The 24,879-nt window shown below is 46.6% G+C and overlaps 2 protein-coding genes and 2 long non-coding RNA genes across 6 annotated transcripts; 2 read left to right on the top strand and 2 right to left on the bottom strand.

The window, feature by feature from the left end:
* Positions 1 to 2,398: 2,398 nt before the first annotated feature.
* Positions 2,399 to 2,998, top strand: LOC127011647 (uncharacterized). The gene is made up of 2 exons (XR_007764826.1): positions 2,399 to 2,632; positions 2,691 to 2,998. It is a non-coding gene; the product is annotated as an uncharacterized LOC127011647 (long non-coding RNA).
* Positions 2,999 to 4,246: 1,248 nt separating this feature from the next.
* On the bottom strand, positions 4,247 to 5,446 carry LOC122818069 (uncharacterized). 2 transcript variants are annotated; one of them, XM_044091535.2, is made up of 5 exons: positions 5,171 to 5,441; positions 4,981 to 5,109; positions 4,710 to 4,893; positions 4,595 to 4,651; positions 4,247 to 4,541 (listed from the first exon to the last, which is right to left on the bottom strand). In XM_044091535.2, exons 2-5 carry the CDS (start codon positions 5,074 to 5,076, stop codon positions 4,501 to 4,503), a joined length of 378 nt encoding a protein of 125 aa, XP_043947470.1. In that variant the 5' UTR covers positions 5,077 to 5,109; positions 5,171 to 5,441; the 3' UTR covers positions 4,247 to 4,500. The 2 variants fall into 2 exon arrangements, 1 of the variants encoding a protein (XP_043947470.1); XR_006367568.2 differs by lacking the exon at positions 4,247 to 4,541 and having other exon boundaries at positions 4,557 to 4,651; positions 5,001 to 5,109; positions 5,171 to 5,446.
* A 2,759-nt stretch (positions 5,447 to 8,205) lies between these two features.
* Positions 8,206 to 8,778, top strand: LOC127011648 (uncharacterized). The gene is made up of 2 exons (XR_007764827.1): positions 8,206 to 8,412; positions 8,471 to 8,778. It is a non-coding gene; the product is annotated as an uncharacterized LOC127011648 (long non-coding RNA).
* A 1,712-nt stretch (positions 8,779 to 10,490) lies between these two features.
* On the bottom strand, positions 10,491 to 11,554 carry LOC108033070 (uncharacterized). Of its 2 annotated transcripts, XM_044091533.2 has the most exons (5): positions 11,176 to 11,552; positions 10,986 to 11,114; positions 10,715 to 10,898; positions 10,600 to 10,656; positions 10,491 to 10,546 (listed from the first exon to the last, which is right to left on the bottom strand). In XM_044091533.2, exons 2-5 carry the CDS (start codon positions 11,079 to 11,081, stop codon positions 10,506 to 10,508), a joined length of 378 nt encoding a protein of 125 aa, XP_043947468.1. In that variant the 5' UTR covers positions 11,082 to 11,114; positions 11,176 to 11,552; the 3' UTR covers positions 10,491 to 10,505. The 2 variants fall into 2 exon arrangements, 1 of the variants encoding a protein (XP_043947468.1); XR_001768660.3 differs by lacking the exon at positions 10,491 to 10,546 and having other exon boundaries at positions 10,572 to 10,656; positions 11,006 to 11,114; positions 11,176 to 11,554.
* Between the last annotated feature and the right edge of the window lie 13,325 nt (positions 11,555 to 24,879).

Below are 24,879 nucleotides of genomic sequence, written 5' to 3'. Positions count from 1 at the left end.
GGAGGATTCAGTACGACAGAGATGGAGAGAAAGGGAAAATGGAATTTGGAGTAAGAGCGTAAGGGCGTGGGCAGAGGGCGATAGGTGGAACAGTAAAACCGCGGACTTTAAACTCAGTAAAACGCAATTAGATTAAAACGTTGAAGTTTAACATTTTAACATTTAATTTAGCTACAAAGCCTCTCTAACACCTTAGAACAACGACATAAATTTGGCTTCAATAAATGAAGCAGCAAATGGTTTTTGTTTCAGTACACCTTGAAATTGAACAATTTCCAAACATTTTAAATAAATATACCCTATACAGATTCTTCTTTCTGTTTCAATTGTGTTTGTTATCATCATTGGGGCTTTAGTGTGTGTTGTAGTTTTAACTTTTTGGCATTCTACGCACGTTTGTACATAATTTTTTATGGTTTGTGCCATTTTCGGCCAATAGCATAGTTTTTTATTTTGGATAGGGTACGCGAAATCCATGAGTGGCCTTCTTTTATCGGGTCGTTATGGTATCTTAAAAGGACTACATTAATTTGGCGTTCTTTAATTTTGTCTGCTTAAGTCATCTTTTGTAATAGCGATCTTCTTATTTTGTTTAAATCTTTATTGCCCTGTTTTTATACCCGTTACTCGTAGAGTTAAAGGGTATTATAAATTCGTCGGAAAGTACGTAACATGTTTTAGGAAGTACACATATTCTTGATCAGGATCCTTAGCCGATTCGATGTAGCTATATCCGTATGTCCATGTGTCCGTACGAACGCTGAGATCTCGGAAACTATAAGAGCTAGAACAGTCAGACTTGGTTTGCAGATTCCTGGGCTTCGCCCACAATCCGCGAAACTGTAGGGCCTACAGTTTTTATGTTTTTAAAGAAAAAGAAACATTTTAAGAGAAATGTGTTTCTCTCATAAATACGAGGGGAGTCCGACTGGTACACACCAGAGACTAAGGGACACTCGAAACAGTGGGCTTCACCCAACGAACTTGCTCGGAAAAAGGCGATGACTGTCCCATCGGCCGGAAAGGTGATGGCCACCGTTTTTTGGGATTCACAAGGTGTGATCTTCATCGACTACCTGGAAAAGGGCAAAACGCTCACAGGGCTGTAATATGCCGAATTATTGTGCCGATTCGGAGCCGAATTGCAGAAAATTCGGCCCCAGTCGCCGCTTATAATGCAGATCTCGAGAAAATGTATTTTTCAGACTGGTAAAAGAAGTTTGAGCATCGCTGGGTCAATTGCATCGAGCTAAAAGAAGATTATGTTGAGAAATAAATCGCCACTTTTCGAAAAATTTCGTTCGAGCTAAAAGAAGATTATGTTGAGAAATAAATCGCCACTTTTCGAAAAATTTCGTTTTTCTTTTGGAACTTTAGGACTTCAATTTATGTTTAGATTAACAGCTTAAAATGAAAATGTCGCATCTCATTGTGAAATTCAATTATGCTGACCAATGCAATTTGGCGACGCTTGGAACGCAAAAGGTGCAATTGATTGGGCTTCGAACGGAAGCTGATGTTTACTTTAATTTTAATTTGTTTAACTTAGCTGGGGATCCAAGATCAGACCTCAAAGCCAAAGGCAAAGACAAAGGCAAATGCAGAGATGGAAATTATTGTAAAAGCCATAAGCGGCCTGGTTTCTCGGGTTGGATAAGTTGACCATCTTCCTACTCCTTGTTAAGCGTCTTGGTATTGTATGGTTTTTGGTTACTACGTAACTTCTTCATTGTAAGTACTATGCTGTGGCTGTGTTAATAGACTATAGAAAGATAGGGGGCGGTTTGGAAAGTTTTATTTTCTTTCAGAGATCGGCCCAACAACTACAATCCGTTCAACGCATGATTCACAATAATCTATTTGCACAGACGAGGTTTTAAGCTTACTGACTTTTCCTTCTGAGGTCTCCGCTTTTCGGGTCTGTTTTTTCAGCACGGTACTTAAGTAAATACTGGAAAAATACCTGGTTTAGCGATTGCTTTTGGATGGGCCGTTGGCCGTAAGCCGCTGTAGTTGTGCAAAAGCGGTGTGTAAACAAAAATTTAAAAGCATGAATAAACTATATAGTCAATGCCATTGCTAAGCTAAGTTCGCGGTGGAGATATACAGTGAAGCGGTTGTTCACAAATATGCAGAAGTAAATAAATTAACACTTATAAGTTTTTATTGAATGGTCCGATTTCGACTATTTTCGGGATGAAGTTAGATATTGCTAATAAAAATTAATTTGTAATCAAGCAGTCAAGTAGTATTTAGGGGATGTTTCTGTATGATACAAGTCTTAATATAAAAAAGTATTCGCAAAAGTTAGACATTTAACAATTTTGTTGCAATGGAGTCGATGATGGGAGTGACTCTATCGATAAGTTGGGCCGATAGGGCGATAGTTGCAGCAGCGGGATGAATCTGGCGGGCAATCTGGCCATCTAAGGATTAATCCCGGTTCGTTCCGAGATTATCTTAAATGTCATTCATGTGTCCAATGACCCAATTTTGGGAGAGACCATGTAATATGGCGGGGGGCAGAAGCGAAGATGATTAGCAGATATGGGTATAGTCGCAGCCATATTGCCGAACCACACAGATGAAGCTAGAAGCCTTAGTTAAGTTTTGTGCCAAAAATAAAATAAAAGTGAGTGGTGGTATGTTAGTTAACATAGAGTGCGGTATTTATTATTAATAATTTATAGGGCAACCAGGGTCCCAAAACAATGGGTCGCGGCAGATTTACTTGGGAGTTTGACTACATACTTGGCTGATTTACTTGGGATTTGGACTACATACTTCGTTGATTTACTTAGGATTTCGACTACATACATGAACGAAAGCTTGACGTCACTAGGCTCGCAGCCTACGGTCACAACGGACACCAATAGCATACTCCACTCACCTCTCGAAACTGCTCCACCAACCTATCCCTCTCCCTGTTGACGCCGGCGGACTCTGGGCGCACATATCCCTCCATGCAAGCTGCTGCTGAAACAAGAATTGGGTTCAAGCGCCCACCCACACGGAACCAATGGTATGACGAGGAGTGTCGCGTCGCAGCTGCAGCAAAAAACGCCGCCCACAGACAAACGCGATAAGGTGCATGTATCAGCTCTTGTGCAAAATATGGCTAGAAGAAAGCATACCCAACGATTGGAATCTCAGCGTCCATTGTCCCGTTCTGAAGAAAAGTGACCCGACGATATGCGCCAACTACCGGGCAATCAGCCTCATACAAGGTCTTATCGAGCGTAATATGTGAACGACTGAAGCCGTATACCAGCACACTGATCGGACCTTACCAGTGCGGCTTCAGACCTGGCAATTCCACCATAGACCAGATCTTTACTTTACGCCATATCCTGGAAAAAACCCACGAGAATAATATTGACACGCATGAGGGAACGCCTATATGCCACCATGTCAGAGTTCGGTATTCCTGCAAAGCTAATACGTCTTTGCAGAATGACATTGAGCAGCACCAACAGCTATGTCAAGGTAGGAACGAACCTCTTCGAACCTTTTAATACCGTTCGAGGTTTTAGACAAGGCGACCCCCGGTCGTGCGACCTCTTCAATTTCGTGATGGAAGGGGTTCTGCGGAAAGTGTACATCGATCTGGCACTATTTTTTTACAAAAGTGTCCAGCTTCTTGCGTATGCCGATGATATTGACATCATTGGCCGCAGCAAGCGTGATGTCACTCCTGCATTTTCGGCTATCGAAAAACAGTCGGCAAAAGTGGGTTTGGCAGGGAGGCGCGGCGCCTAGACTCCCATGTGGTAGCGGACAGGTATACCTTCGAAGTGGTCAAGGAGATCACGTACCTTGGCACTGCCATTAACACCGTGAATGACGTCAGCCTGGAGATCAAGCGAAGAATCATACTTCCCAATAGGTGCTACTTTGGTTTGAGTAAGCAAATGCGCAATGGAGACCTCTCCCGCCGAACAAAATTAACACTCTACAAGACACTCATCCTACCCGTGCTTTTATATGGCGCAGAAGCATGGGTAATATCACAGACGGATGCAGCAGCGCTTGGAGTGGCACGACCAAACCTCCGATGGAAGGACCAAGTGGAGGAGAACCTGACTGCACTGGGTATTTCCGATTGGAGAAGGCGCGCGAGGAGCAGAGGCGCGTGGAGGGAGGCGCTGAGGTCGGCCAAAACCCGAATCGGGTTGTAGTGCCACCTAATGAATGAATGAACATGGCAGATTTACTTGGGAGTTCGACTACATACTTCGGAGTTCGACTACATACTTTGGAGTTCAACTAAAATACTCTATATACTACCCACAATTTGGCTGCCAGTCACTGGCGTCACGCACGGAAGACCAGCTGAGAACGCCTTCGCCATCCTAGCCGATAACCTCCAGTACTTTCCGGTGAGTCCGTTCCGGACTACAAAGTCTACCTCATCTCGGGATCTCCGCCATTTTTTTTTTGGGGCGGCCGAGTGCGCCGGTTACCTATTTGAAGAGGCCGCTGGCCTCCAGCAAAAAGTGCTCAGGCCGACGACAATCGGCCTCCGTCCCGGCCAACAGTGGCTGAAAATTTAAAACTAAAACACATGTACCTTGATTATATATCTAGTCTTTACTATTTGTGCATTTATCCGGATTTAGACCCGAGAGCCGTATTTGTCCTCGTCGTTTGCCTAGAATAAGAAGGGTGAGTGTTAGTTAAATGGTACAGTTTACAGTGCAGTTACATACCTTTTGGCCTTTGCCTTCTTTTCCCCAGGAGCTCCTCAGAATTCCTAGCACGCACGCCCTTCGTGTGTATTTTTTGAGGACCGTGCATAACTTTTTGCGGTGCCTGTAGCCTTTTCCTGAAAACACATTCTCTACTTTGACCACGTAATTCTTTAAGACGGTGGCCAAGTCTTGGTCTTGACGGCTAAGAAGGATAGATCGGTTAGGAGGGAAATTATTATGAATTATTGAAAATTAAATGTTAAATTCATTAAATGTTTGTAAAACCCACAATGTATAAGTAACTTGTACCAGTGAGGGAGATGGAACCGTCGTGGTCGCGAGGAGGGTTGTCGTCAGGCCTAGTTTGTGTGGTGCCCAGCAGCATAAAGGGTACACTTGGTAGGGAGGGAGCGCTTGGCTGAAATATCAAAAGCCACCAAATAAAACTCAAATTTCTGTCGATGTTTGTAAATATTTACCTTTGTTTACGTTTTGTTCTTAGTGATGTCCGATAGTTTCAGTGATGCGAGACAGCGAAGTTGTCGATGTTTTTTTATATTGCGAACTGTGGCATTAGGGGTACTCTGCCCTGAGGCAGACTGAGCTAGCGGCACTGTCACTGAAAATAAGCTGTTCGTAACATAGTGGCAGCCAATTAAAACTAAATAAATGGTCGAGGCGATGACGTCCCCGTCATACCGAACTGTGGCTTGTTAGATAGGTTGCTATTGCCAGGGGGTGGTGACGGGGGAGATTGGAAACACAGCGGGAGGCTGTCCGGCGAACATTGCCGAGGCATTGCTCCTGGTCACTGGTTTACCAGTGGACCGGTGATGGCATCATGGTCAAAACCAGGACCTCTAATTTTATATCGGTATCAGGGACTGAAGAGAACCGGTACCGGTACCGAAACCGGAACTGGAACCCTTTCCTTTTTACGGCGAATATCGTTGGCTAGGGGTTTACCCATAACGCACAAGCGGCCCAAACTTATCGCGCCTCTCAGGAATTGGAAGTTAGCCAGGCGTTAGGGAAGGAGATCATGGACATGATGAAGTTGCTCAACGACGTCCGTAGGCCAGCCGAGAGCAGACCGCTGGAGAGAAAGAGATGGAGAGAAAGGGAAAATGGAATTTGGAGTAAGAGCGTAAGGGCGTGGGCAGAGGGCGATAGGTGGAACAGTAAAACCGCGGACTTTAAACTCAGTAAAACGCAATTAGATTAAAACGTTGAAGTTTAACATTTTAACATTTAATTTAGCTACAAAGCCTCTCTAACACCTTAGAACAACGACATAAATTTGGCTTCAATAAATGAAGCAGCAAATGGTTTTTGTTTCAGTACACCTTGAAATTGAACAATTTCCAAACATTTTAAATAAATATACCCTATACAGATTCTTCTTTCTGTTTCAATTGTGTTTGTTATCATCATTGGGGCTTTAGTGTGTGTTGTAGTTTTAACTTTTTGGCATTCTACGCACGTTTGTACATAATTTTTTATGGTTTGTGCCATTTTCGGCCAATAGCATAGTTTTTTATTTTGGATAGGGTACGCGAAATCCATGAGTGGCCTTCTTTTATCGGGTCGTTATGGTATCTTAAAAGGACTACATTAATTTGGCGTTCTTTAATTTTGTCTGCTTAAGTCATCTTTTGTAATAGCGATCTTCTTATTTTGTTTAAATCTTTATTGCCCTGTTTTTATACCCGTTACTCGTAGAGTTAAAGGGTATTCTAAATTCGTCGGAAAGTACGTAACATGTTTTAGGAAGTACACATATTCTTGATCAGGATCCTTAGCCGATTCGATGTAGCTATATCCGTATGTCCATGTGTCCGTACGAACGCTGAGATCTCGGAAACTATAAGAGCTAGAACAGTCAGACTTGGTTTGCAGATTCCTGGGCTTCGCCCACAATCCGCGAAACTGTAGGGCCTACAGTTTTTATGTTTTTAAAGAAAAAGAAACATTTTAAGAGAAATGTGTTTCTCTCATAAATACGAGGGGAGTCCGACTGGTACACACCAGAGACCAAGGGACACTCGAAACAGTGGGCTTCACCCAACGAACTTGCTCGGAAAAAGGCGATGACTGTCCCATCGGCCGGAAAGGTGATGGCCACCGTTTTTTGGGATTCACAAGGTGTGATCTTCATCGACTACCTGGAAAAGGGCAAAACGCTCACAGGGCTGTAATATGCCGAATTATTGTGCCGATTCGGAGCCGAATTGCAGAAAATTCGGCCCCAGTCGCCGCTTATAATGCAGATCTCGAGAAAATGTATTTTTCAGACTGGTAAAAGAAGTTTGAGCATCGCTGGGTCAATTGCATCGAGCTAAAAGAAGATTATGTTGAGAAATAAATCGCCACTTTTCGAAAAATTTCGTTCGAGCTAAAAGAAGATTATGTTGAGAAATAAATCGCCACTTTTCGAAAAATTTCGTTTTTCTTTTGGAACTTTAGGACTTCAATTTATGTTTAGATTAACAGCTTAAAATGAAAATGTCGCATCTCATTGTGAAATTCAATTATGCTGACCAATGCAATTTGGCGACGCTTGGAACGCAAAAGGTGCAATTGATTGGGCTTCGAACGGAAGCTGATGTTTACTTTAATTTTAATTTGTTTAACTTAGCTGGGGATCCAAGATCAGACCTCAAAGCCAAAGGCAAAGACAAAGGCAAATGCAGAGATGGAAATTATTGTAAAAGCCATAAGCGGCCTGGTTTCTCGGGTTGGATAAGTTGACCATCTTCCTACTCCTTGTTAAGCGTCTTGGTATTGTATGGTTTTTGGTTACTACGTAACTTCTTCATTGTAAGTACTATGCTGTGGCTGTGTTAATAGACTATAGAAAGATAGGGGGCGGTTTGGAAAGTTTTATTTTCTTTCAGAGATCGGCCCAACAACTACAATCCGTTCAACGCATGATTCACAATAATCTATTTGCACAGACGAGGTTTTAAGCTTACTGACTTTTCCTTCTGAGGTCTCCGCTTTTCGGGTCTGTTTTTTCAGCACGGTACTTAAGTAAATACTGGAAAAATACCTGGTTTAGCGATTGCTTTTGGATGGGCCGTTGGCCGTAAGCCGCTGTAGTTGTGCAAAAGCGGTGTGTAAACAAAAATTTAAAAGCATGAATAAACTATATAGTCAATGCCATTGCTAAGCTAAGTTCGCGGTGGAGATATACAGTGAAGCGGTTGTTCACAAATATGCAGAAGTAAATAAATTAACACTTATAAGTTTTTATTGAATGGTCCGATTTCGACTATTTTCGGGATGAAGTTAGATATTGCTAATAAAAATTAATTTGTAATCAAGCAGTCAAGTAGTATTTAGGGGATGTTTCTGTATGATACAAGTCTTAATATAAAAAAGTATTCGCAAAAGTTAGACATTTAACAATTTTGTTGCAATGGAGTCGATGATGGGAGTGACTCTATCGATAAGTTGGGCCGATAGGGCGATAGTTGCAGCAGCGGGATGAATCTGGCGGGCAATCTGGCCATCTAAGGATTAATCCCGGTTCGTTCCGAGATTATCTTAAATGTCATTCATGTGTCCAATGACCCAATTTTGGGAGAGACCATGTAATATGGCGGGGGGCAGAAGCGAAGATGATTAGCAGATATGGGTATAGTCGCAGCCATATTGCCGAACCACACAGATGAAGCTAGAAGCCTTAGTTAAGTTTTGTGCCAAAAATAAAATAAAAGTGAGTGGTGGTATGTTAGTTAACATAGAGTGCGGTATTTATTATTAATAATTTATAGGGCAACCAGGGTCCCAAAACAATGGGTCGCGGCAGATTTACTTGGGAGTTTGACTACATACTTGGCTGATTTACTTGGGATTTGGACTACATACTTCGTTGATTTACTTAGGATTTCGACTACATACATGAACGAAAGCTTGACGTCACTAGGCTCGCAGCCTACGGTCACAACGGACACCAATAGCATACTCCACTCACCTCTCGAAACTGCTCCACCAACCTATCCCTCTCCCTGTTGACGCCGGCGGACTCTGGGCGCACATATCCCTCCATGCAAGCTGCTGCTGAAACAAGAATTGGGTTCAAGCGCCCACCCACACGGAACCAATGGTATGACGAGGAGTGTCGCGTCGCAGCTGCAGCAAAAAACGCCGCCCACAGACAAACGCGATAAGGTGCATGTATCAGCTCTTGTGCAAAATATGGCTAGAAGAAAGCATACCCAACGATTGGAATCTCAGCGTCCATTGTCCCGTTCTGAAGAAAAGTGACCCGACGATATGCGCCAACTACCGGGCAATCAGCCTCATACAAGGTCTTATCGAGCGTAATATGTGAACGACTGAAGCCGTATACCAGCACACTGATCGGACCTTACCAGTGCGGCTTCAGACCTGGCAATTCCACCATAGACCAGATCTTTACTTTACGCCATATCCTGGAAAAAACCCACGAGAATAATATTGACACGCATGAGGGAACGCCTATATGCCACCATGTCAGAGTTCGGTATTCCTGCAAAGCTAATACGTCTTTGCAGAATGACATTGAGCAGCACCAACAGCTATGTCAAGGTAGGAACGAACCTCTTCGAACCTTTTAATACCGTTCGAGGTTTTAGACAAGGCGACCCCCGGTCGTGCGACCTCTTCAATTTCGTGATGGAAGGGGTTCTGCGGAAAGTGTACATCGATCTGGCACTATTTTTTTACAAAAGTGTCCAGCTTCTTGCGTATGCCGATGATATTGACATCATTGGCCGCAGCAAGCGTGATGTCACTCCTGCATTTTCGGCTATCGAAAAACAGTCGGCAAAAGTGGGTTTGGCAGGGAGGCGCGGCGCCTAGACTCCCATGTGGTAGCGGACAGGTATACCTTCGAAGTGGTCAAGGAGATCACGTACCTTGGCACTGCCATTAACACCGTGAATGACGTCAGCCTGGAGATCAAGCGAAGAATCATACTTCCCAATAGGTGCTACTTTGGTTTGAGTAAGCAAATGCGCAATGGAGACCTCTCCCGCCGAACAAAATTAACACTCTACAAGACACTCATCCTACCCGTGCTTTTATATGGCGCAGAAGCATGGGTAATATCACAGACGGATGCAGCAGCGCTTGGAGTGTTCAAGAGAAAAATTCTTCGCAAGATATTTGCTCCCTTTCGGATTGGGGACGACTTTCGTATTCGGAAGAACCACGAGCTGTACGAGTTATACGACGACGTGGACGTGGTCCGGCGCATCAGCATACATCGTCTGCGCTGGGTCAGCCACGTTGTGCGTATGGATGAAGAATCTCCAGCTCAGTAGGTGTTTGAAGCGAGGGTCGACTACGGGCGACGACGAAGGGCACGACCAAACCTCCGATGGAAGGACCAAGTGGAGGAGAACCTGACTGCACTGGGTATTTCCGATTGGAGAAGGCGCGCGAGGAGCAGAGGCGCGTGGAGGGAGGCGCTGAGGTCGGCCAAAACCCGAATCGGGTTGTAGTGCCACCTAATGAATGAATGAACATGGCAGATTTACTTGGGAGTTCGACTACATACTTCGGAGTTCGACTACATACTTTGGAGTTCAACTAAAATACTCTATATACTACCCACAATTTGGCTGCCAGTCACTGGCGTCACGCACGGAAGACCAGCTGAGAACGCCTTCGCCATCCTAGCCGATGACCTCCAGTACTTTCCGGTGAGTCCGTTCCGGACTACAAAGTCTACCTCATCTCGGGATCTCCGCCATTTTTTTTTTGGGGCGGCCGAGTGCGCCGGTTACCTATTTGAAGAGGCCGCTGGCCTCCAGCAAAAAGTGCTCAGGCCGACGACAATCGGCCTCCGTCCCGGCCAACAGTGGCTGAAAATTTAAAACTAAAACACATGTACCTTGATTATATATCTAGTCTTTACTATTTGTGCATTTATCCGGATTTAGACCCGAGAGCCGTATTTGTCCTCGTCGTTTGCCTAGAATAAGAAGGGTGAGTGTTAGTTAAATGGTACAGTTTACAGTGCAGTTACATACCTTTTGGCCTTTGCCTTCTTTTCCCCAGGAGCTCCTCAGAATTCCTAGCACGCACGCCCTTCGTGTGTATTTTTTGAGGACCGTGCATAACTTTTTGCGGTGCCTGTAGCCTTTTCCTGAAAACACATTCTCTACTTTGACCACGTAATTCTTTAAGACGGTGGCCAAGTCTTGGTCTTGACGGCTAAGAAGGATAGATCGGTTAGGAGGGAAATTATTATGAATTATTGAAAATTAAATGTTAAATTCATTAAATGTTTGTAAAACCCACAATGTATAAGTAACTTGTACCAGTGAGGGAGATGGAACCGTCGTGGTCGCGAGGAGGGTTGTCGTCAGGCCTAGTTTGTGAGGTGCCCAGCAGCATAAAGGGTACACTTGGTAGGGAGGGAGCGCTTGGCTGAAATATCAAAAGCCACCAAATAAAACTCAAATTTCTGTCGATGTTTGTAAATATTTACCTTTGTTTACGTTTTGTTCTTAGTGATGTCCGATAGTTTCAGTGATGCGAGACAGCGAAGTTGTCGATGTTTTTTTATATTGCGAACTGTGGCATTAGGGGTACTCTGCCCTGAGGCAGACTGAGCTAGCGGCACTGTCACTGAAAATAAGCTGTTCGTAACATAGTGGCAGCCAATTAAAACTAAATAAATGGTCGAGGCGATGACGTCCCCGTCATACCGAACTGTGGCTTGTTAGATAGGTTGCTATTGCCAGGGGGTGGTGACGGGGGAGATTGGAAACACAGCGGGAGGCTGTCCGGCGAACATTGCCGAGGCATTGCTCCTGGTCACTGGTTTACCAGTGGACCGGTGATGGCATCATGGTCAAAACCAGGACCTCTAATTTTATATCGGTATCAGGGACTGAAGAGAACCGGTACCGGTACCGAAACCGGAACTGGAACCCTTTCCTTTTTACGGAACCGGAATCGAAACGAAACCGAAATTTTTATTTTCGATGGAACCGGAACTGGAACCGGAACCGATTATTTGGCATACTGTGTAACCGAAACCGGAACCGAAACCGATATTCTTTTTTTGGTGTAGAGCGACTATTTTCTGGACTTAGATTCATTCTTTCATCCTTGAGATATAACGTAAAAGACAAACTTTTTGAAGATCAGTTATTGGTTAGAATGAATAAAGAAAAAGAAAAGAGCTCAAACAAGCGTCCCTCAACTATGCAATTCAAACAAGAATCAAAGAGAAGAATAATTGATGATTGATTTTTCGAGATACAAAACATGTGTTGCGTTGTGGCTCTGTGACTTGTTGATGTGTAATTGAAACATGAATAAATGCGAATGATGATATATACATATGTTGTCGCAATTACTTTTCTACACGATTATACATTAAAAAAATGAAACCGATACTGTAACCGGAACCGGTTCGTAATATTTTTTAGGAATCGGAACCGAAACCGGAATCGTTTTGCGATTTTTCTTAGGAACCGAAATTGGAACCGGAACCGCTAACAGATTTTTATAAGAACCGAAACCGGAATCGGAACCGGTATTCCAATCGGTTTCAGTCCCTGATGTGTATACTTAATTGTGTTATCGTGATCCGTGGAAACCCCACTTACGACTTAGGTCGGAAGCCCACCGGCGAGGGTCAGTTCCATCTCCCCAGGTCAAGAGCTGTGAAAGGAGAAAAATTTAATTTGAAATTGGTAGTGAGTATTTATTGTTGCTATTATTGATTGTCGTATTATTTATTGGAAGTTAGCCAGGCGTTGGGGAAGGAGATCATGGACATGATGAAGTTGCTCAACGACGTCCGTAGGCCAGCCGAGAGCAGACCGCTGGCACTCCAGGAGGGCGCGAGTAACCAAACGATGGTGCCCACTCCGTCGGATCCAGAAGGAGGCGCAAATGACTCAGCGGGAACTTGTGAGCGGCAGGAGACGGAGAGATGCTGCCGAGGACCGCCGGAATTACCGCCCAGGTCAGGTTATTGGAATCGCGGTGCTGCGGCGCACGGATTCCAGGATTGCAAAGCTACGGAGTGGAGGAGGTTTTATTTCCGGCGCGGCAGACTTGGCGTAATTACGCCGAAATGTCCCGATTGCGCGGAAAACGGTCAGCCGACCGTCAGTCGGCAGTCCTAAAGCGGGAGGGACTCGCCCAGGATGGAATCCCGCCAAGACGGTACAAAGGAAGAAAAGCCATCTAATAGATGTAAGTATATGTTAAGAAACCTACCGGAGGAGGAAAGGCTTCGTCGCTTGTTGAACACAGGGGCCAGTGTAATTGTGCTGAGCAACGGTTGTCGGGAGCTGGTAGAATTGCTGGGAGTTACGGCCCAATCGTACTTTTCCGTAGTCCGTACGGCTTCTGGCGAAGACCGATCCATTACCGGATACGTGGAGCTGCCTGTGAAGTACAAAGGCGTAAGTAAGCCGGTCACCTTTGCCCATACTTGGAGCAAAGGGCGTACTTCGAATTCGAAGTCGACTTCTGGCAGGTGTTCGGACTAGCTTCAACCGTTGTATGGAAGTCAGTGGTGAGAGGCGTCACGAAAGCTGAAAAAATCCATGCCAGTCATATGAAGCTCTACGCCGATCAGGAAGATGATGATGAGGTAAAGGAGGAACCCGAATCCTGGAGCCTTTCTGTGGAGGAAAAGCTGGCATTAGATAAGGTCAAAGAGGAGTTCCTTACCTTTGAAAGGGATGGCCTCGGAGTCACCAGAGTTGAGAGAAGAAGCTCGGGTCTTTAAAGATCGTCCGTATCCAATGTCCCCGGCGAAGCAAAAGGTGGTCGAAGAGGAAATCGATAAGATGCTGGAGCTTGGTGTCATTGAGGAGAGCAAAAGCCCATGGAGCAATCGTACAACAGTGGTGTCAAAAAGGCAGTTTCTGTCTGGATGCCTGAAAGTTGAACGCATTAACCATTATTAACCAGGATAGATCAGACGCACTATATCTCCAGCGTAGACCTCAAGTTTGCGTTTTGGTAGATCGAACTGGATGACCGAAGCAAGGAGTTCACTGCATTCACGGTTCTAGACAGACCGTTGTACCAGTTTCGAATGATGCCATTCGGGCTGTGCAACGCGGCACAACGCTTGGTGCGGCTTATGGATCGGGTGATACCAGCGGAGCTCAGATCCAACGTCTTCATGTATTTGGACGACTTGCTAATCCTCGCTCCAGATATTCAGACGCACCTGAAATACTTGCGGCGAGTAGCGCACAGTCTGAAGGTTAAAAAGGTCAAAGTGTTGCTTCAAATCGCTGACTTACCTAGGGTTTATAGTCGGAGGTGGACTGCTGATGACGGATCCTGGACGGGTTACGGCGATTTAGAAGATGCCTTACCCGAAATCCATAAAGGAAGTACGAGCCTTCCTCGGCACGGAGGGATGAAATCGACGGTTCATCAAGAATTTCGCTACGCTAGTCCTATCACTTTACGAAGCTTTAAAAAAATGGCGTGCCTATTTACTTGGCATAAAATTCAAAATCATTACCGACTGCAATGCATTTGCTTTAACAATGAAAAAGCGCGGTGAAATCCCTTTAAGTTTTGGTTTCTCCAGGATTACGACTATGTTATCGAACATCGAAGTGGCAGTAAAATGAGGCACCTGGACGCCTAGAGTCGAGTTTCATGTCTAACGCTGGAAGACACTTTGCATCTCAAATTGCAGGAAGCACAGTCGCAGGATAAATGGGTTCAGGCAGTAATGGCGGCCATTGAGAACAGCACGTTCTTCGTTAAGCATGGCATACTTTACAAGGATCCCATCAAAGAGTTGATCGTGGTGCAGTCTCTGACGGAGGAAGAAATCATTGGTATGGCCCATAAGCAAGGACATTTCTCTGTAAAAAGAACTCAAGAGGCAGTTGAGAAGACATTTTTTATACCGGATTTATCGAAGAAAGTTATAAGAGTGGTCAAGAGTTGCGTTGAATGTATTATTCCCGAGGTCAAGGCAGGTAAAAAGGAAGGTTACTTGACACCCACCAACAAGGTCGAAAGGCCGTTGGAAACCTATCACGTTGACCATGTGGGACCAATAGAGCGGACCAGAAAGAACTACAATTACATTCTCGTTGTGATCGATGCGTTTTCTTAGTTTGTCTGGCTCCACCCGACAAAAAATACAATGACAGAAGTAGTAATTGGTCGACTTACTCGTCAAGCGGCAGTGTTTGGAAACCCTAGGCGTATAATATCGGACAGCGGAGCAGCGTTTATTGCACCGGAGTTCCCCGAAGAAATGGTCAAGTGGAACGCATCCATAAAAGCATGATCCCATTGTTAGCAAAACTTTGTCAAGAAAAACCGTGTAGCTGGTATAAACATCTAGAGGTCGTACAGCAAGTGATGAACAGCACACCCCCAAGAAGCACGAAGTTTTCACCTTTCAGTATATTGACGGGCATGGAAATGAGAACAAACAAAGTAGCAGAGCTATACACATAGAAGGATTGGACCAACAAAAAGAGACCGTTCGTATGGAAGCGCAGGATAACATTGCCAAAATTCAACTGGAAAATCGTAGATCTTTCAAGTAGAAAAGGCTGAAGACCATTAAGGTCCTGGCAAAACATCAACGGTTGCAGAATATATAAAGAAGTAGAATTCTACATCAGAGACTGCTGAAGAACCATCATTCGAGCCGAATGATAATTCAAGATGGCCGATTGTGGGAAAAGAAAGGAAAACAAGGAGTGGTCAGGTCTACAATAGTTCTGCTATACATATTAGACATTTACTTCAGTATTATTCGTTAACATTACCTTCACTATCTATTAACATAAACATATCGCTTGCAACTCTACAAAAATAATAGTATCGATACTGTGTTTGGAGAAGAGAAGATTTAAAAACCCCAAAATATATCGATCGAATAAAAGTCATTGAAATTTATTTCGTGTTGTAATTGGACTATTTACCGGCAATCCTACATACATTCAAATACCTATGCGCTTTCCGTGCGGATAAACAAGCATCCGGTAATCGCCGTCGTTCAATTAGGCGGCGAAATAGCCAAGTATGAGCTACAGAGCAGGCTCAAAATACTGCTGACCACTCGGAAAGGCGCTTGGATATTGCTTTCCGTGCGGATGAACAAGCAGCCGATATTCGCCGTCATTCAATTAGGCGAGGAAATAGCCGAGTACGAGCTACAGAGCAGGCTCAAAATACTGCTGACCACTCGGAAAGGCGCTTGGCGCCTATTTATTCTTTTATTGATACATTCTCATATTCTACTCATTTAGTGTAATTAATAGTAAAATGAGACAAACCTGACCTACCGGTTAGGAAATTTTGACTATGGTGTCAGTTTTCGTCGTTGACTCGGCTGACACTAACAACACAAATGTTCTTCCCATCATTGCCGTTGAGTTGCACGGTGAATAAGTGAGCCATATAATATAGATACAAGAGTACTTTTTGTGGGTGTTGTTATTAACAATTTAAATTTTTCACTATATTGGGACAAATTATTTAGGGGCTCTTTGCCAATTTTTAAACAACTTGAGCCGAGAGCTAATTTACCAAGAGCTGTAAGAGCTACAGATCCAAAACAAACCCCTGTTTAGCTAATTCTGTCAACTACGCCTTCAAAATATTCTCACCAAGAAAAGTCACATTCAATCCGCACGGATGCTGTAAATATTCAAGCCGATATTGTAAGCATCAAAGCCCCAGTGCGAACCCTGGAGTCCGCTACCGTAAACAAAAAAATTCCCAGAGCGAGACCGCTAACGAAAAACAAACAAGAAGATCCCCAAAGCGATCTTTAGAGTCCGATAATTTAAACACAAATGTCCGACCGAATTTAGATTTTCAATTTAATTGGCAAATTGCATCACACATTTTTCGACTCTTTTGAGTCATTTTCTTTATCAATTCTTGGAATAAATCTTCTAAGCCGAGGTTTAATCAATCAGTTTTTTTTTTTTGGTCAGTTAAATAAATCGAAATAAAAAGCAGTGAATAAAATAAGTGCCACCTACTAAAACTACACAAACTATAGATCCCCCCCTCAGGCGACGGGGGACGTCACACAGAACCAACTGGTTAAAATATAAAAACTATTTAAGCTCACACATCAAATTAACCCCTCACTTAAACATCGACAGCTCTACCGATGCTCTTGAAGAAGTATTCGTGAAGGCAGCCACTATCTCAACACCCCAAGCAGAGACATGGCAACCAAACACTTCAAAACTAATCTGCAAATTAAAAGGCAATCCTAGAAAATAGGCTCCTGCGACGTGCCTGGCAAACCAAAAGATCGCCGTCGTCAAAACAACGTCTTTAAGAAGACGCTTGCACACTTAATCGAGCTCAGAACAAGAAACAGAAAATGCACGGCTGCCGTACATTAATAAACTTTCGCCAACCAGTACCAATCACTCAAATCTCAGCTCTCCAATTCAAACAGTCACTCCTATAAGAAATTCATCTGGCAGCTGGGTCCGCAGAGACGAAGATAGAGCCGAAACTTATGCTTCACATCTCAGAAACGACTTCCAGCAGAATCGAATCGAATCTGAATCTATTTCCCACCACCATTGTTTCAGCCAAAGGAGATCGCGAAAGTCATTGGGCAACTTAAACCAAAAAAGGTCCCTGGCGGTGACCAAAGAACCCCAAAAATGTTAACTGAACTTCAAAATTCTGCCATTGAGGTTCTTCGTAATATGATACTTTATTCGGCTACTTTCCGAAAAATGGAAAAAATCTAAATCATTATAGTGAATGTCTAGTTGGCCACATGCACAAAATCAATACATACTTTCCTGATAGCACTCGCAAGTTTGTTTAGTCGTATCTATACAACAGAACCTTCGAATTACTGTGCAAACGCAATAACGTCCGATGACTACATTAGCAAAGTCCCACAAGGAAGTGCGCTAGGGCCTGCTCTGTTCCTCCTATACACAGCGGATAATCCCAAGAACGGACAGATAACAACATATACGCTCGCTGACGACATGTGAAGCAATACCTTTCAGGCCACCTTTAGCACAATAGCAGTCATATGACTGTTAATCAGATTAATTAGTTTAAGATTTGAGACAGTTCTTGTTAGAATCCATAGGGAGACAATTCAATAAATAAATACAAAAAAAATGTGTTTATATATTTGATTTATTTTAGCTTATTATTACTTACGTAAAAGTATTAACTGATCCCTATATGAAAGTTTACTAGAAATAAACTGGATAGCGGACAGATGATTCGCTTTCAGATGACGGTGGAATATACAAACATATAGAAATACCCTGAAGGGATAGGTAGGACATTTGAAAAAGAGGAAAAATTATCAGTATACAATTTTATTCTGACTGGAGAGCAGTATAAAAGAATCTAGTTTTTGAAGATATATAAAGAAGTAGATGGGAAGGCTCTTTTAATGAGATTTTTTTAGCTTAATTTCTGAGCTCATAGTTCGCACGGGGAACACAGATCTCAGACTATGATAATTTTCTAGCATATGGAAAGTTAAAAATTTCAACCTTTAGATCATCAAATCTTAACTTCAATACGGATATATGCCGTAATGTCCTCAGCCCAGAAGCAAAAATTGTTTCCGCTGCAGTACACAGGTGACTGTTTTAGGTACCACGAACGTTTCAGTTTGTGAGGAGTTGAATAACTCCCCACAAATCCCAGCAGCAGATGGCCGGCCGCTCACCAGGTACGCGGCGAATTCGCGTAGTGGCGGCGCGGCGGAGATCGAGGACGGAGAACGAGAGAGTTTGGAGATCGAGGACGGAGAACGAGAGAGTTTGGAGAACGTGGGAGTTTGGAGAAGAAGAGAGTTTGGAGAGAAAGAGAGTTTGGAGAAAAAGAGAGTTTGGAGACAAGGGAATTTGGAGAGCGAGAGAGTTTGGAGAGCAAGAGGGTTCGGAGACCAAGAGAGTTTGGAGACCAACAATGGAGACGGAGAGAGCGGAGACTTGGCGGGCGGAGCGAGAGTGCCGTGTGCAAAAAGGAGTAACGGGACGCCGCCGGACTTTGGAAAGAGGGTGCCACATCTCAGCAGCGGTGCGGCACACAAACATGTCGCATGCGTCCCCGGGATCAGCGGGACGGCAGCATCAGGCTGGACGGCGGCGGGAAGCAGTGCGTCAAGGACAAGAGGGTCAAACAGGGACCATGGACTTTGGACCCGATGTGGAGAGTTTTGGCGGGCCGTGTGCAAAAGGGAAATAACGGTTCCCAGAGGCCCTATATAAACCCGCAGGGCGCTGGCAGCGAGATCAGTCAGTCGGGATCAGTCGTTGAGATCAGTCAGTCAAGATCAGTCATTGAGAAGAGTCAGTCAAGATCAGTCATTCAGCATCAGTCATCCAGTGGAGATCATACAGTCAAGAGCGGGCAGTCAGTCGAGAGCAAGGAGTCGTCGGAGGCAGCGCCGTGGGAGCCTACGAGGAGCAAGATCGTCACGTCGAGACGTTCGGGATTGGGATTACTAGGAATCTCCGAGCTGAGACACAGGTGGCTGAGGTCTAAGGAGGCGCCACACGGCCAAGTTCTGTTCTGTCCTGCCGACGAAGTCCTTGCGGTACGCCTGGAGGGTCTACTAGACTGAGATTTGAAATCGAGAGTAGCAAGCCAGAAGGGAGAGAAGTCCCGGAGCGGCGTAACAGAACCCCTAGAGTAGCAAGCCAGAAGGGAGAGAAGTCCCGGAGCGGCGCAACGGAGCCCCTAGAGTAGCGAGCCAGAAGGGAGAGAAGTCCCGGAGCGGCGCAACGGAGCCCCTAGAGTAGCGAGCCAGAAGGGAGAGAAGTCCCGGAGCGGCGCAACAGAACCCTGGGAATCACGAGCCCGAAGGCGTATACCCTCGAACCCAGCACAGAAGTCAAGACCTACAGCCACCTGTCAGGAGTAGTTCGCAGGACATCGCCACCAGCAAGCAGGACACCACACCGCAACGACTACGCAAGGAGGATCGAGCCCGCAGGAACGGCACGGACAGTACGCGGAAGGGTGAGGCTAGGGTGGAACGTTCGTTTACACGAGGCACAGAAGCGAAGTGAAAAGCGAGGCAGCTTCCTGGCGTTCTGCCTTGACTGTCCGCACGATCTGAGCGGAAGCCCGTGGGACCATCCGGGACAGAGCAAGGGACAGGCGGTCGGGTATCGAGAGGAGTGATCCTGGAGAGCTCGTCAGTCTGTTCACCCTAGTCTGAGAACGGTGACGCTTCCCTAAGCCCGCACGGCTGACCCCATAGGGAGTCTGAACCGTGGCCGAGCAGTCACCGAGCCAGCGACGTCAGGAGCAATCAGCGGTCGAGGATCTTCGAGGAGCGACAAGACAACCAGCCACGTCAGGAGCAATCAGCGGTCAAGGATCTTCGAGGAGCGACGAGACGACCCACACCGTCGGAGACAGCGAGACGAGCAAGTTATAAAGCCGACTGCAGTTATTCCCGCAATAAACCCACTCCGAACCCGAGAATTCTGTGCTTTTTCACTGAACTACTGGGCGCCCATGTCGCACAACGGCTTAATGTCGTCCTGGACGGCAGATTAGAGGACATGAGGAGGACATTGTCGGAGTATTACTCCGAAACAGAGAACGACCCACAACTTGCCGACATCTGGGCTGAGCTGGAAGCCATGTATTACGACAGAACCGGCACGAGTATCACCCTAACTAACGCTGAAGGGGATAACCTAGTAGCAAGCCTGAGCGTCGACAACATGCAAAGGGAGGCTCACAGGAGAGAGTCAAGCCAGGACAGGAAGACAACGGTGCTGACCTCTAGACACAGCCAGGAGGATTATGCAAGGGTCGCAAAACAAGTCCGCGAGTGGTCATTTAGGTTCGACGGGGCGGAGAAACCGTTCGAGGTCCTGGAACAAGTCGAATGGTCCGCCAACACCTACGGGTTAGACCTAGACATGATCCCCCGAGCAATGCCGGAGTTGCTGAAAGGAAGGGCGTTGAAGTGGTTTATCGCCAACAATAAACAATGGAAAACCTGGGCCGAGTTCATTGAGAGCTTCCATCTCTATTTTCTGCCGAGAGATTTCTTTACAAGGCTGTCGGACCAGGTCAGGCAACGGAAGCAGGGTTTCAGTGAGTCATTTAAAGACTACATGATCGACATGCAAACGATGTCGAGGCCACTGAACTATTCTGCGAAAGACACCTTAAAGATCATAAAGGAAAACTGCACCCCAAGCCTAAGGATCTCCTTAAGGGCGTACAAAGTGCCGGACCTGGACACGTTGATGCTATTAGCCGATGAATACGAAGAACTGGAAAAGGAGCGGGAAGCGTTCGCCCAAGAAAACAAGTTCTCAAAGGCAAAGTCGTCACCACCAACGCAGGTCACGTGCAGAAGATGCGAGGAGACAGATAGCCAGGAGACACGGAGAAATGACCAATTTTCACCGCCGCAACGAGTCCCACGACAGCAGGCAACAGGAGCACCACGAGGAGGCCAATGGACGCCACCACAGCAGCAACAGATACAACCAGCGAACACGGTGTGACGACCGCCAAACACAACACAGTGGCCGCGGGGCACTACACACATTGCAGATCCCCATGAGGCCTGCCGAAGGCGCGGCGGCCACGGACACTGGGCACGAGGATGTCGACTCCAACGCCTGCTGTTCTGCTGGGTGTGCGGGAGAATAGGTGTCAAGAGCGTCGAGTGCTGCCAGCAGGCGGGAAATGCCCAGCGACCTCAGCCGCAGAGAGGCGAGCGGGGGTCGCAAGATGCTACCTCTCCAAACTAACGGACAAGCTAATCGAGGAGGAGCAGCAGTGACGATTGGGGGAGGCACGTACATGGCCACGATCGACACCGGGGCAACAGCGAGCTTTATAGGCAAGGAACTGGCATACAACCTGGCTGCCCTCGGGAGGATTACGAGGACACGGTTGGCAGACGGAAGGTGCGGCGGACTCGGTGAACAGCTGGAGGTGGAGATCGCATTCGGGAACAAGCGACTAACCATGAACCTGTTGATTATACCAGGGGTAGTGGATTCATTGGTGTCAGGATGGGACTTTCTAACTCAAGTCGGAACCGAGATAAGGTGCGCTGGACACGAGGTGAGAATACCGGCCAGGAACCGACACAATGGGTGGTTTGAGGAGAGGCTATCGGTAGCAGTCGTACAGCAGGAAGCAGAGTATGACGACACAGCGAAGTTCCTGGAGGCAGAGCTAGCCAGTTTTAAAACCATGACAGGAACGTCGAACATGGCAGAGCATCAAATAACGATGAAGGACGACAAGCCAATAAAACAGCGATACTACCCGAAGAATCCGAAAGTTCAAGGGGAGATCAATGCGAAGGTGGACGAGCTACTCCAAATGGGATGCATAGAACACTCAACCAGCCCATACAGTTCTCCCATCGTGATGGTTAGGAAGAAGACGGGCAAGTGGAGACTGTGCGTCGACTTCAGGCAGATTAACGCCAAATCAATAAAGGATGCCTACCCGATGTAATAAGATTGAACGTCGAGGGAGCAACGACTCAATGGCTAGGATATACAAGGGAACGCCGGAAAGTGGGAGCGCAGAGTTTTCTTACTCTTTCCCGAAGTAAGGGGGGAATGTAAGGAGTTGAATAACTCCCCACAAACCCCAGCAGCAGATGGCCGGCCGCTCACCAGGTACGCGGCGAATTCGCGTAGTGGCGGCGCGGCGGAGATCGAGGACGGAGAACGAGAGAGTTTGGAGATCGAGGACGGAGAACGAGAGAGTTTGGAGATCGAGGACGGAGAACGAGAGAGTTTGGAGATCGAGGACGGAGAACGAGAGAGTTTGGAGATCGAGGACGGAGAACGAGAGAGTTTGGAGATCGAGGACGGAGAACGTGAGAGTTTGGAGAACGTGAGAGTTTGGAGAGGAAGAGAGTTTGGAGAGAAAGAGAGTTTGGAGAAAAAGAGAGTTTGGAGACAAGGGAATTTGGAGAGCGAGAGAGTTTGGAGAGCAAGAGGGTTCGGACGCTTAACGGGGCTGAGAAAAACTACTCCACGACCGAGAAGGAGTTTGGCAATAGTCTGGGCGATCCGGAAACTGAAGCCGTATTTGGAAGGGTACCACTTCAAGGTGGTAACCGACCACATGGCGCTGAAGTGGCTCAACAGCATCGAGAGCCCTTCAGGAAGGATCGCCAGATGGGCCCTGGAGTTGCAGCAGTATAACTTCGAAATAGCGTACAGGAAGGGACAACTCAATGTGGTGGCAGATGCATTATCAAGGCAGCCACTACCAGTAACACTGCGAGGGATCAAGGAGACATCGGCGACGGAAGCCTCCGCAGCATGCAGCTGGATTCAGGACATGCGCGAGAAGATAAGGACGCAGCCACAAAAGTACCCGGACTACGTAATGGAGGGAGACACTTTGTACAGGAACATTCCACACAGAGCAGGCAGTGAGGATGTCGCGACGTGGAAGATGTGCGTCCCGAAAGCTCTGCGAGAAGCGGTGCTGAGGGAGAACCACGACTCACCGGCAGCTGGCCATGTAGGAAGCAGAAGGACAATAACACTACTGGCCAGGCATGCACCGAGACGCTCGAGCCCACGTAAGAGGATGCGAGACATGTATCAGGTTCAAGCCAAATCAGATGCAGGCAGCTGGGAAAATGCTAACGCAGGTGCCAGAGGAACCGTGGGCTACAGTGTGCGCAGACTTCGTCCGACCCCTGCCGCGTTCAAAACACGGCAACCAAATGCTGCTGGTGCTGATAGACAGGTTCTCCAAGTGGACTGAATTGGTGCCGCTGCGGAACGCGACAGCCGAGTCCCTAAAGAAAGCGTTCAGGGAGCGCATCATCGCAAGGTTTGGGGTCCCTAAGGTAGTCATAACGGACAACGAAGTGCAGTTTAACAGCAAAATCTTCAAGAGTTTCCAGGCCGAGATGGGAGCCAAGCAACAGTTCACGGCCCCATATACCCCGCAAGAGAACCCGACAGAAAGAGCAAACAGGACCGTGAAAACGATGATAGCGCAGTTCACAGGGCAGGATCAGAGAAACTGGGACGAGAAATGGCCTGAGATCATGCTGGCAGTAAATACGAGTGTTTCGGAATCCACAGGATACACGCCAGCGTTTGTTACTCAAGGCAGAGAACCGAGACTGCCGAGCGCCCTATACGACAGAGAGACCTTGGGAACAGGACGACCCACTGAGACCCCAGGGGAGAAGGCAAACAAACTCGGGGAAATCTTCGAGATTGTAAGGCGGAATCTGGAGAGAGCCTCCCAGGATCAGGCTAGGCATTACAACCTGAGGAGGAGACAATGGACACCAGCGGTGGGAGACGTCGTGTGGGCCAAGGAACATCATTTGTCGAAGGCGGCCGAGGGGTTCGCAGCAAAGTTGGCCCCAAGATACGACGGACCTTACCAGGTCACGGATTTTGCGTCGCCAGTAATCTGCAAAATACGGCACGTGAACACAAAAAAGGAGGGGACCATCCACGTAAGCGAGCTGAAACAACAACAAACACAGAACAACATCGAGCAGCTACAAACAGATACGCTAGACAAAAGGCAAGGATAACTCCAAGGATACCCAGGGACACGAGAAAAAGGGTCCAAGGAGAGCTCCAAGGATACCCAAAGGACACGAGGAAAGGGGTCCAAGGATACCTCCAAGGATACCCGAAGGACACGAGGAAAGGGGTCCAAGGATACCTCCAAGGATACCCGAAGGACACGAGGAAGAGGGTCCAAGGATACCTCCAAGGATACTCGAAGGTCACGAGGAAAGGGGTCCAAGGATACCTCCAAGGATACACGAACACGAGGAAGAGGGTCCAAGGATATCTCCAAGGATACCCGAAGGACACAAGGAAAGGGGTCCAAGGATAGCTCCAAGGATACCCAAAGGACACGAGGAAAGGGGTTCAAGGATAGCTCCAAGGATACCCAAAGGACGCGAGGAAAGGGGTCCAAGGATAGCTCCAAGGATACCCAAAGGACGCGAGGAAAGGGGTCCAAGGATAGTTCCAAGGACGCGAGGAGAAGGTCTACAAGGATCTGGTTAGGACTGGCAGCAGTCTGCCGAAGGAAGGGGGAAGTCGGCACAGCTGAGAGAGCTGTACCGAAAGTGGCCAAGCATCACGGAGAAGGGCATCATGCCCAGACGAGGAGACGGGATCGCGGGCCGGATCGGGGTCCAAACCAGGAAGCACAGCTGCTGGAGTCT

This window comes from Drosophila biarmipes, unplaced genomic scaffold (assembly GCF_025231255.1).
Source record: "Drosophila biarmipes strain raj3 unplaced genomic scaffold, RU_DBia_V1.1 ptg000004l, whole genome shotgun sequence".
NCBI classification, from domain to species: Eukaryota; Metazoa; Arthropoda; class Insecta; order Diptera; family Drosophilidae; genus Drosophila; species Drosophila biarmipes.
The sequence above is the reverse complement of the archived record's forward strand: the minus strand, read 5'-3'. Positions and strand labels throughout refer to the sequence as shown.

Coding starts and splice junctions, on each gene's coding strand:
- LOC122818069 (XM_044091535.2), bottom strand. CDS start 5,076: ATGCTGCTGGGCACCACACAAACTAGGCCTGACGACAACCCTCCTCGC. Junction 4,894..4,980: donor GTACAAGTTACTTATACATT/GTGGGTTTTACA, acceptor TATCCTTCTTAG/CCGTCAAGACCAAGACTTGG. Junction 4,542..4,594: donor TCCGGATAAATGCACAAATA/GTAAAGACTAGA, acceptor TTAAATTTTCAG/CCACTGTTGGCCGGGACGGA.
- LOC108033070 (XM_044091533.2), bottom strand. CDS start 11,081: ATGCTGCTGGGCACCTCACAAACTAGGCCTGACGACAACCCTCCTCGC. Junction 10,657..10,714: donor AAGAAGGCAAAGGCCAAAAG/GTATGTAACTGC, acceptor TTCTTATTCTAG/GCAAACGACGAGGACAAATA. Junction 10,547..10,599: donor TCCGGATAAATGCACAAATA/GTAAAGACTAGA, acceptor TTAAATTTTCAG/CCACTGTTGGCCGGGACGGA.